The 11,049-nt window shown below is 51.4% G+C and overlaps 2 protein-coding genes across 3 annotated transcripts; one reads left to right on the top strand and one right to left on the bottom strand.

Annotated features, from left to right (window-relative positions):
- Positions 1-58: 58 nt before the first annotated feature.
- Positions 59-4,750, top strand: MEPCE (methylphosphate capping enzyme). The gene is made up of 4 exons (XM_036904632.2): positions 59-2,353; positions 3,546-3,764; positions 3,940-4,066; positions 4,173-4,750. Exons 1-4 carry the CDS (start codon positions 695-697, stop codon positions 4,223-4,225), a joined length of 2,058 nt encoding a protein of 685 aa, XP_036760527.2. The 5' UTR covers positions 59-694; the 3' UTR covers positions 4,226-4,750.
- Positions 4,751-5,547: 797 nt separating this feature from the next.
- Positions 5,548-6,887, bottom strand: PPP1R35 (protein phosphatase 1 regulatory subunit 35). 2 transcript variants are annotated; one of them, XM_036904631.2, is made up of 4 exons: positions 6,459-6,879; positions 6,138-6,381; positions 5,920-6,056; positions 5,548-5,799 (listed from the first exon to the last, which is right to left on the bottom strand). In XM_036904631.2, exons 1-4 carry the CDS (start codon positions 6,693-6,695, stop codon positions 5,626-5,628), a joined length of 792 nt encoding a protein of 263 aa, XP_036760526.1. In that variant the 5' UTR covers positions 6,696-6,879; the 3' UTR covers positions 5,548-5,625. The 2 variants fall into 2 exon arrangements, with proteins under 2 accessions (XP_036760526.1, XP_036760525.1); XM_036904630.2 differs by having other exon boundaries at positions 5,548-6,056; positions 6,459-6,887.
- Positions 6,888-11,049: the final 4,162 nt, after the last annotated feature.

Below are 11,049 nucleotides of genomic sequence, written 5' to 3'. Positions count from 1 at the left end.
GCACGTGCTGTATCTACCCGCGCAAGCCCAAAAGGGTGTGCGCAGGCGCTGCGCGCTTAGGGGGAGGAAGGAGGCGGGGTAGGGAGGTTGCTGGGTTTAGAGCCGGGCGGAGACCGCTGAGACTCATTCCTCAGGAACAAGGGTCGGGTGTCAAGGAGACCTTTTCACACCAGCTCCCCGTCCCCCGCCTACGGTGGGTGGGATCGTGCGACAGAGACAAAGGATATCAGTAGGGAACGGACATAGCAGCGAAGGGAAGTAGGGTGTCAATTTGGGGTGGTGGGCTCTTGGAGGGGGGCGCAGGGATTCTATATTTAAACTCTCGGAGCCGTTAAGTTGGTTCGTACTCCGATGCGCGCGCAATCAGGGTGGTGGCGGAGTGCGCATGCGTGATTCCGGGGCGAGACGAACGCGCTCCAGCAGTGCGCGCTCGCGGCGAAGCGGTAGTGGTAGAGAAAAGGGTCGGCGCACGCGCGGTTGATTCCTCGAGTTCGGGTCTCGCGGGCATCTTGTTTTGGTCTCGCGGGCGAGTGGGGAGCGCTTCGGGGGAGGCGCTTGGACGCGAGACTAGGCGAGAAGAGCAGAGCTGCGCGCGCACTCGGGAAAGGGGGGAAGGGTTCGGGGTCTAGGAAGCGGGGATTAAGCCCCTGGCACCCCCTTCGTTGCTCTCGCTGGGACGGAATAAGGGGAGGAAATGATCGAGATGGCGGCGGAGAAAGAGCCATTTCTGGTGCCTGCCCCGCCGCCGCCGCTCAAAGATGAATCGGGCGGAGGGGGCGGCCCCACGGTGCAATCGCACCGAGAGGCCGCCTCCGGAGAGCTCCGCGGCGGTACGCAGCGTGGGCCGGGTCCACGCGCACCCTCGGCGGGGGCACCGGTCTCTAAGGCTCGCAAGGAGAGCCCGAGCGCTACATCCACTCCTCGGGGCGGCCAGTCGCAGCAGCAACGAGGGGGCGGCCCCCAGGCTCAGTCGCACAGCGAGGCCAGCTTGTCGGATCCCCACGGGCGGGCCGCTCCTCTGGACGTGGGGGAGGAGCGACGGGGAGGGGGCGGGACAGACTTGGGCCCCCCTGCCCCTCGACCCCGTAATGGCTATCAGCCTCACCGGCCCCCTGGGGGAGGTGGGGGCAAGAGGAGAAATAGCTGTAATGTTGGGGGAGGTGGCGGAGGCTTCAAACATCCGGCCTTCAAGAGGCGCAGGCGGGTTAATTCGGACTGTGACTCCCTGTTACCTTCCAACTTCCTCTTGGGGGGCAATATCTTTGATCCACTGAACCTGAATAGTCTCCTGGATGAGGAAGTGAGCCGCGCACTCAATGCGGAGACCCCTAAGTCATCCCCACTTCCGGCCAAGGGGCGAGATCCAGTGGAGATCCTCATCCCCAAAGATATTACTGACCCGCTCAGTCTCAATACTTGCACTGATGAGGCCCAAGTAGTTCTTGCTTCGCCACTCAAGACTGGTCGGAAGCGGCATAGACACCGGGGACAGCACCACCAACAGCAGGCAGCTGGAGGGAATGATAGCCACTTCGTGCTGCCCACAGCCCCCCTCACTCCCTCACTCCATGGGGAGGGCGCCACACAGCAGCAGCGGCATAGGAGCCAGAACCGGGACGCCCCCCAGCCCTATGAACTCAACACAGCCATCAACTGTAGGGATGAGGTCGTGTCTCCCCTTCCATCTGCCCTGCAGGGTCCCTCAGGCTCCATTTCAGCCCCTCCAGCTGCCTCAGTTACCTCTGCACCCTCGTCTTCCTCCTCACGACATCGAAAACGTCGCAGGACTTCCAGCAAGTCAGAGGCAGGGGGTAGGGGTGGAGGCCAGGGTCCCAAGGAAAAGGGCAGAGGAAGTGGGGGAGGCCGCCACCACCTCCACCCACTACCTGCAGCCGGCTTCAAAAAGCAACAGCGCAAGTTCCAGTATGGGAATTACTGCAAGTACTATGGGTACCGCAATCCTTCCTGTGAGGATGGGCGCCTTCGGGTATTGAAGCCCGAGTGGTTTCGGGGTCGGGACGTCCTAGATCTGGGCTGCAATGTGGGCCATTTGACCCTGAGCATTGCCTGTAAGTGGGGCCCATCCCGCATGGTGGGCCTGGATATCGATGCCCGGCTCATCCACTCGGCCCGCCAAAACATCCGACACTACCTGTCTGAGGAGCTGCGTCTGCCACCCCAGGCTTCTGAAGGGGACCCAGAGGCAGAGAGTGAGGAAGGGACCACGACCGTCCGAAAGAGAAGCTGCTTCCCAGCCTCACTGACAGCCAGCCGTGGTCCCATCGCTGCACCGCAAGTGCCCTTGGATGGAGCGGACACATCAGTCTTCCCCAACAATGTTGTCTTCGTCACGGTAAGAGGGTCCAAAGGCTCTTGGGATGGGGCCAGGTCTGAAAATGAGATGAAGCAGGAATGTGTTAGGCAAGGTTATGACTCAGAGGGATTTCAGTGCATGCACTCCTCTCTAAGAAAACCAGGTCCTCAAGAGAAGGATCGAGATGTGCAACTGATAGTACTGAGTGTCTTCCCCTCTTTATCACCTGGAAAGGTGGGGCACTACCTGGGATTTTTTTTTCATGACTACTAGTCCCAAGCTGGGGCCTGACTCGTTTTGCCCTGCTCCTTGCCTTGGGGGTGCTGCTGATCACTAGAGGATATGGTCCAGATGGAAAACTGTACCCCAGCGTGCTGAAGGCACATAAAGGAATTGGCACCAGACATGGAATGTCGTGGGGGTTGGATTTGGGTAGTGGCTAGTATTTATAGTTTCTGTCCTTTGATAGGAACCTTGTTTGCATTAGATGCAGGGTTGCTTGAAGAGTCAGGAACCCAAGTGGCCTGCCTTCAGATCATCTCTACATTGACCCTAGATAGTGGGATGGGGAAGAGAGTCCTCTGCACTGGGGAGGGTGTCCTTTGTTCAGAATGTCTATCCCAACTGCTCATCTGTCCCTCAAACTGCTTAGTTAGGCCACCTGCAGGAATAGGTGGTAGTGTGTTGGGTCAAGCCTGAAAGAATAGATGTTCCAGAGGGCAGTGGTGAGATTATCATCTAGAACAGGTTTCCTAAGGTATGGGGGCTCTTAATTTCTCTGAGGAAAGGAAAGAATGGGCCTGAAACTTTTGCCTGCCCCAAGTACAGGGAAGGAACCACAGGTTTCCCTTTCAAACTTGGGTTAGGTCCCTATGCATAACATTGAGTCACCCAGCTTAATGTTTCTGGGGTAGGCATAAGTATTAGACAGGGTCTTGGGCAAACCCCAGAATTCTTTCTCTGTAATTTCACTGCAGCTTTGGAGACTGTGTGGATAATTTGCTCAATTTAAAATTATCCAGTCTCCCCTTTTATGTTTGCTACTAATAAAAGCAGAGGCAGGAGGATGTAAAGCAGGAAAAGGGACTCAAAAACGGCACTGTTTAGGGAGTTAGTTTGAGGAGTATCAGAGACGATCTTAGCCAAGGGCTCTAGTGAGGCTGCAGAGAGTGGGTTGTGGGGACATTGTTTTAACGCTTCTGTTGACCTCACCCTCAATTCTCATCCTCAGGGTAACTATGTGCTGGAACGAGATGAGCTGGTGGAGGCCCAAACACCTGAGTATGACGTGGTGCTCTGCCTCAGCCTCACCAAGTGGGTGCATCTGAACTGGGGGGATGAGGGGCTGAAGCGCATGTTCCGCCGGATCTACCGGCACCTACGCCCTGGGGGCATTCTGGTCCTGGAGCCCCAACCTTGGTCATCCTATGGCAAGAGAAAGACTCTCACGGTGAGTTGGGGTTTCAGTGGCAGTTGGGGACATCTTTCCTTTAGTTGAGGCAAGAAAGGCCTCAAGGAAGCAGGATGAAAAGAACTTCTGAACAAGGTGAACAGGCCCCCTGGGTGGGCATCCTCCACCAGGAGAGAAGGCAGCAGCTGAAGCAGTCCCCTGCCCTTCTCCCTAGGAAACAATCTACAAGAACTACTATCGAATCCAGCTGAAGCCAGAGCAGTTCAGTTCGTACCTGACATCCCCAGAGGTGGGCTTCTCCAGCTATGAGCTTGTGGCCACACCCCACAACACCTCCAAAGGTAAGCTGGCTTACTGGTTGGGAGGAGGGAGTCCAGCTCTGAAGGACTGCAGACTCTGTAGCGTCTTGACATCCTGTCAGCTTCTGATTGGACTCTCTCCTCTCAGGCTTCCAGCGTCCTGTGTACCTGTTTCACAAGGCCCGATCCCCCAGCCACTAAGTGGCCCCCTGAAGAGAAGTGTGAAGAAGCTACCCACTGCTCCCTGAGAACCTGGGGGAAGAGAAAAGTATCCCGAAGTCTTACCTCTTTGGCTCCAAAAATAGTTTCCTTTCTTGGATCTGCAAAGAAAGCTTTCCTATATTGCTGCCCCAGCCTCCTCCCCGCACCTCTGGCACCTAAGCCCAGCTGTGCAGGAGTTCCCATCATCTCCTTTCAGTCAGCCCACTGGGCTCGAAGGCATGGACTGTTTGCTGACCTCTGTTCTCCTAGGGCATGGGAGGTGGGGGTTATCAAGTTCTCTGGCCTCTTCCTCTTCTCCCAACAAGGGATTCCCATTTCTCCTTGGCCCGTGGACCATGGACCATGGATAGATGGACTAAGGGTTAAGGGGGAAGCACAGCAAGGAGGCATGCAGGTACTGTGAAAATCCTTACCTCTGCTGACCCTCATTGGAAGAGAGGGTTGGGTTTGGAATGTAAGAACAGCACAATAAATTTGATGTTTAGGGCAGTGGCCCCCTCCCCATACCTGTGTCTGTCACTTTCTAACTGGTGGGGAAGGTATGGTGCCTCCCCGTAGAACCTGTGCTTCCTTTCTGCCCAAACTAGGCTTGAGGAAGATTGTTGAGCCCTTGACACAAAAGTATACAGAATCCTAGTCAGGAAAAAAGGGGTATGATGCAAATTTTGATGTCAAACTTGAAGAAAAAAGTCTCTTCCCCACCCCCCAAAAAAAAAAACCCATTGACAAAATGTTTTAATGGGAGCTTTGGGTAGAAGGCTAACGTGAGAGTTAACAGTGGAGTTGAACTAGAAAAAGGCACTTTGGACTTGACCACCCACCCACCTTTTTTGTGCTGTGTAACCAGATCAGTAGGCAATTTAACATGAAGCTGTTCAGCAGCTTAAGAATTCATGGACCTTTGAACATTCAAAAAATATTGTGCACTTTAGGGTCAGGTGTAAACAAGACTCGCAAGGCCTTTAAAGGTGAAAAAAAAGCAAGGAGGTAATTGTAGTAAGTGGGTGCCAGTTGCTGCTTTGCAGGCCCCTTGAGCCCAGTAGAGGGAAGGGCTTCCTGAAGTGTAACACGTGTGCTGAAATCTACATAAAGTGATCAGAAATGAGTACTGCAAAGAAACGTACGTGGTGTTATCAAAAACAAAGGTAATAGCTGTGACTGAAGTCCTGGGAGGGCATCTAAACTCCTGACTTGAACAATTTTTTCAACATGCCATCACTAAAAAGGGCCCAGAACTTGACTTCCAGGCAGCTTTCAGCCTGAGGCTTGACCCCCTCTTAAGGCCCCCAGAAAGAGTCCCGTTTTTAGCAAGACCACTTTATTCTGAAAATAAGTTTTAACAAGGAAATATGAACTAGCAATCCAGGGAGCCTCCAGGTCTACGCTTCCCAGCGCCTCAGAGTCCGATGCATGAGAAAGGTATCCTCTGAGGGCCGGGGACGAGGCTGAAGCCGGAGAGGAGGCAGGCCATCCAGGGTCAGGTGTGGAGATTCGTAACACAATGTTTCTGGGTCACACAGGATGGTCATGTCTGGCCTCGGCCCAGGTGGCTCCTGTTCGTAGTTGGGGCCGGAAGCCAAGATTACACGTGGAGAGGACGGGAAAAAACTCGAGGCGAGAGAGGGGAAGAGGCACGGAGTGGGGAGGGGTACACTCAAGCCCAGATCCCTCACCTTTGGGCTCGGGGCTCGGGGATGCGGCAGCAGCAGCGCCAATTTCTCCCTCACCGCAGCGTTCAGAACCTGTTCCTCGGGCACCTGCAGGCTCACCAGGTCCCGGAACAGCCGCTTGGAGCGCGGTACATTTAGCCCTGAGACCGCAGGGGGAACGAAGGTGAGCAGCGCCTCTCACCCCGACTCCCGCGCCCGGCCGGTTGGTCTGTCCCCCTCACCCTCGGCCACGCTCTCCTCCAGGCCGCAGCGGGTCTGGAAAGACTTTCTTAGCTGTTCCTCCACGGCCTTCGCGGCATCGAACTGGCCCTCGGCTGCGGCTCGGGCGGCCTGCAGTTCGAGGCTCAAGGCCAGGCTGCTCCTCTGCGCTGGGGCCCCTAGGTCCTGCAGCTTCTCGCTCGGTGCGGCGGCGGCCGACGGCGGCTCGGACCGGACTGGGGAGGGCGGGGCCAAGTGGAAGCGGACCTGAGAGCAGAAAGTAGGGCAGCGAAGAGGTGGGCGCAAGGACGTCCGGAGGGTGGCCAGGCCTTCCCCCAGCTCACCTGCCGCCCCTTTCGGGCCCCGCCCCGCCGGTCCACCCGCCCCTTCCGCCGCCCAGGACTGAAGTTCGGCCGCTCGGAGCTGTCAGACCGTGGGCTCAGGCTCAGGCTCAGATCCAGGCCAGGTTCAGGAACTGGGGCTCCGGGGTGCGGGGTGCGGGGTTCTGGGGGTGGTCCCGGAGCCGCCACGGCCTCTTCCCCTCCCACCGACTCCAGCTCTGACTCCTCGCTGCCCATCATGTTGGTGTGGCTGCCGGGTACCGAGGGTCATCGGACACGACTTCCGATTCCTCTCCCGCCCCTTCCAGACACCGCTACCGGAAACTGTTAGCACCTACGCAGGGAGCGGGAGACCAGTCCCTAACCCGCCTTATTGGTGCTCCTAAGCGTCATTTCCGTTGCTCCGCCCCCTGCCGCCGGCGGGTTTTCGTCCGCACACCTCGGCCCCACTGCTAAGCCGGGATTTTATCGAAGCCCTGGACGTCCTACGGGTCTTCATAAGGACCATTTCTCATTTCTAAACCCTCGGTAATACGTCTTTGCCCTGCCGAATCTTCATCCGGCTTCTGTTGAAGTCGAGTGTGTCAGTCTTCCCTGTCAGAGCGCCATATGGGGCAGCTTTAACTTAACTGTCCAGCACCCTGACATTGGACCTTGCTTGGTGCCACTTCAACTTTTCCCGGTTCTCCGTCTCTTCCGAACTCCCACCGAGTGAACGCGGGGCTCGCTCACCCGAGCCCCCGTTTGCCTCCTGGGACTCCGGGTTTGTGATTGCCCGGCCCGTAACTGCCTCATTCAGCTTTGCGGCCTTTTGTAAAAGATTTTTTTCTCCTTTCGAGAGTCCCCTAAAATACCCGTTTCTATGATACATGTTTGTATGTTAAGTACAGTTGGAAAAAAAAAGGCTTGGGGAATTTATCCTAGACCCCTGGACTGCAGCGCTCGAGACCGGAGCTGTCGTCTCTGCTTGGCGCAGGTCCTCAGTTCTATGAGCCTTTGTTTTTGGGTTTTTTTGGTGTAAAATGTACCAAGTTGGGTTCAGGACTCTGGAGGCTCTCCCAAAACGTGTTAACACTCAGTCAACAGACATGTTGTGTACCAACTTTTCAGTTAGAGTTTTCATATCCTTTATCTTACCAAAAAATGCTGTGGGAGATAACAATGAATGGATAGCGTTGCCCACAGTTTATGAAAAGGTTTCTGAGGATCTCGGTGAAATACTAAAGGCTTGCCTGCTCTAGTCCGTCTAGTATTCATTTGTGAAAGGGAGTAGGAAGGTACAAATATAAATACGTATATTTTTTTAAGTGTAAGTATAATTTATTTAAAATTTTTAATGGTTTACATTGGGAAGGAGAGAATAGAATAAAGACTTTGAATACACTTTGTTTTGTGTATTTGCCTTAGGAAACCGGTATGTTTACATGGTTATATGACAAAAGTTAATTTTTAGAAATCAGTCCCTAAAAGTCAAAAGTAAAATGAAACAAATGAACCTAAATGTGTATCTAGTTGGTGGCCTAACTACACAAAAGGAACTCTTCTGAATGACTTGAAAACACAGTAATTTAATTGTACATCCCAAAGAACTACTCTAAAGGCAAAACTAACCGCCATTAAAAAAAAAACAATTGCCACAAAATCATAAATTGTCTTCAGTAGTCATTTTGTTGGGAATAGGTGAAAATGTGTAGAATAAAACATAATTATGTTGATGTTATCCAAACTGGAATTTTGACTTGGAAGAAAGATACAGTTATAAAATCAACGATGTTATGCAAACTCCCTATAGTCTTGAATTTAGAAGCTATCTTATGAACTCATGGTGTATTTTAGCTTAAATTAAAAAGTATATACTAATTCCATCTGCTGAAAAGCCCTTATAAAGATGGACCCAGTAAGCACCCCTGGCCCCCAGGTTGTGGTAGCTAATTCCATATCCCTGAGCATTTCAAAACCTATACACAAATGTTCATAACAGCTTTATCCATAATAGCCCAAACCTGGAAACAAATATTTTTCAACAGGTAAAGAGTTAAACTATGGTACATCCATGCCATAGAATACTACTCAGCAATCAAAAGGAACAAGCTATTGATACACTCAACAAGTTAGAAGAATTGCCAGGCGATTATGCTGTGCAGAAACAAAAAAAATCCCACAAAAGTACTTGCTGTATAGTTCCATTTATATAATACTTTAGAAACGACATAAATTTAGAAATGGAAGACAGATTAACACACTAGTGGTGTTAGCGACACAGGGGAAGAAGAGGTGGTGGGAAGGAGGAGGGTGTGGTCATAAAAGGGCAACACTAGGGATCCTTTGGTGTTGGAACAGTGCTCATTTCCTTTACTGTGGTGGTGGATACAGGAACCTACACAGGTGATAAAATTGTATAGAACTTAATGCACTCATACACAATAATGAGTAAAAGCTGGGAAATCTGAATAAGATTAGATATGAATGGCAATATCCTGGTTATTATAATAATGGTTCATAGATGGCCATTTCTCACTGTGTTCTCACATGATAGAAGAGGCAAGGGAGCTCTCTAGGGGTCTCTTTTATAAAGGCACTAATCACCAAAGCTCTGAGGCCCCACCTTAGAGGTTCTGAGGCTTCAAGAGGGTTGCAAGACCACAGAGAAGGAAACTCAGCCAAGAGCCCACTGGTGTCCACTGCTGGGAGGCTCAGGTGGGGCAACAGGACTCTTTTCCCCAAATACCACTGGGAGAGCAGGCCCCAGCCTCTCCCTTGTCCAAAGCCTGAGCCGGCCCCCAAACCCTCCCCTTTATCTCAGCCTGTTTCTCTGTCACCACACTATGCCAACCTCCCCTAGGCTGCCCTCAAGAGTTGCCAAGGCCCAGACTGAGCCCTCTCCCAAAATCTGGGGGCTCAAAGCAGAGGGGACCTTAGAGCTTATGAGAAAACTGAGATCAGCTGGTAGATGCAGAGGGCCAGCACCCAGGGCACCTCTCTCTCATGTTCCATCCTTTACTCTCCCCAACACCTGCCATTTATGCTTAGACAAGGTGGGGACCATGTTCCCCAGAGCCCAGGTCAGGGTCTGCCATGGAGAGAGAAAATAAATGTTTGTCAAATAATGGAGAACTACTTTTTTTCGGATTGTAAATACTATACTCAAGTCTGACAACTTGGAATTTGATTCATGTGGTAAGTAAAAGAAATAACCGAAAATTCTTTGATACTCCATCCATTGAAAGGTGGACTTGATGTCCCCTTCCCTTCTATCTGAGCAGGCTTGTGATTCAGCTGTGCCTTCACTGAAGCAACTCTATTTCTCATAAACCAACCACCCCTCTAACTGAGAGTTGAAGTGGGAGAGAGGGCCAGCCTCCAGATAGCCCTGCTAAGGGCCCCCCAAGTTTCTGGGTCACCTCCTTTTGTTGTGTAAATTAAACAACTCTGATGGTAACCATCAAATTTCATCCTCTGCCCTGGCTGCTACGGAGCTCAATGCTACATTTGGGGCCAGATTGCAATAACTAACCTCGGCCTAGGTTCCTAACATGTTTCTCTCCAACTAGACTTAAAAAAAAAATGAATCTAATACCTACCTCACAGGATTGCCGAGACGACTACAGGAAGAGATTTAACATCTTTCAGAACCTACCATATGCTAGGTGTTGTGCTAACTGCTTGAAACAAAACCCTATGTAGTTATTATGATTCCCATTTTGCAGTTGAGGGAATACATCTGCATACAAAGAGGCCAAGGGGCTTACTCAGAGTCACACAGCAAATAGGTATAGGAAACAGGACCAGACTCTAGTGCTCTTTTCATAGATCAAAAAGATAATGGATGTGTGAAAACAATGAAATCAATAATGCAGTGGTTCCTTCCTTCCATCTTTGGGTGCCCTCAGCCCATCGGAACACCCCTTAGCTGGGGCACCTCTCCCCCTCCACTGTGACTCTCAGTTACCCCCCTTGATTGTGAACTGGCAAGGTGGGGAATCACCTTTAAAACCACTCCAGGCAGGACCTATTACTCAGTAAATGTTGAGTAAATGAAAAACACACCAACGGGATTCTGTTACTAATTTTAAAGCCCCTTCATTTACCCACAAATATCTATTGAGCACCTACTCTGAAAACCCAGGCACTGCAGGAAGTCTCCTGTGGACTTAACTTTGTTTAATCCTACCAATTTCTATGTGTTCACTGTAGGACCTATTATCCACATTTTTTAAATGAGGTGCCTACACTATTTACAATAGCCAAGAAATGGAAGCAACCTGAGTGCCCACCAGTAGATGAATAGATAAAGAAGATGTGGTACATATACACGATGGAATATTATTCAGCCGTAAGAAGAAAACAAATCCTACCATTTGCAACAACATGGATGGAGCTAGAGGGCATTATGCTCAGTGAAATGAGCCAGATGGAGGAAGACAAGTACCAAATGAATTCACTCATCTGTGGAGCATAAGAACAAAGCAAAAACTGAAGGAACAAAACAGCAGCAGACTCACAGAACCCAAGAATGGACTAACAGTTGCCAAAGGGAAAGGGACTGGGGAGGGAGAATGGGAATAAGGGGCATTATGATTAGCACACATAATGT

This window comes from Manis pentadactyla, chromosome 10, assembly GCF_030020395.1.
Source record: "Manis pentadactyla isolate mManPen7 chromosome 10, mManPen7.hap1, whole genome shotgun sequence".
NCBI lineage: Eukaryota > Metazoa > Chordata > Mammalia > Pholidota > Manidae > Manis > Manis pentadactyla.
This window is presented reverse-complemented; position numbering and strand designations above follow the sequence as displayed.

Coding starts and splice junctions, on each gene's coding strand:
- PPP1R35 (XM_036904630.2), bottom strand. CDS start 6,695: ATGATGGGCAGCGAGGAGTCAGAGCTGGAGTCGGTGGGAGGGGAAGAG. Junction 6,382..6,458: donor GGGCCCGAAAGGGGCGGCAG/GTGAGCTGGGGG, acceptor TTCTGCTCTCAG/GTCCGCTTCCACTTGGCCCC. Junction 6,057..6,137: donor GGAGGAGAGCGTGGCCGAGG/GTGAGGGGGACA, acceptor CTGCGGTCTCAG/GGCTAAATGTACCGCGCTCC.
- MEPCE (XM_036904632.2), top strand. CDS start 695: ATGATCGAGATGGCGGCGGAGAAAGAGCCATTTCTGGTGCCTGCCCCG. Junction 2,354..3,545: donor ACAATGTTGTCTTCGTCACG/GTAAGAGGGTCC, acceptor TCTCATCCTCAG/GGTAACTATGTGCTGGAACG. Junction 4,067..4,172: donor ACCCCACAACACCTCCAAAG/GTAAGCTGGCTT, acceptor CTCTCCTCTCAG/GCTTCCAGCGTCCTGTGTAC.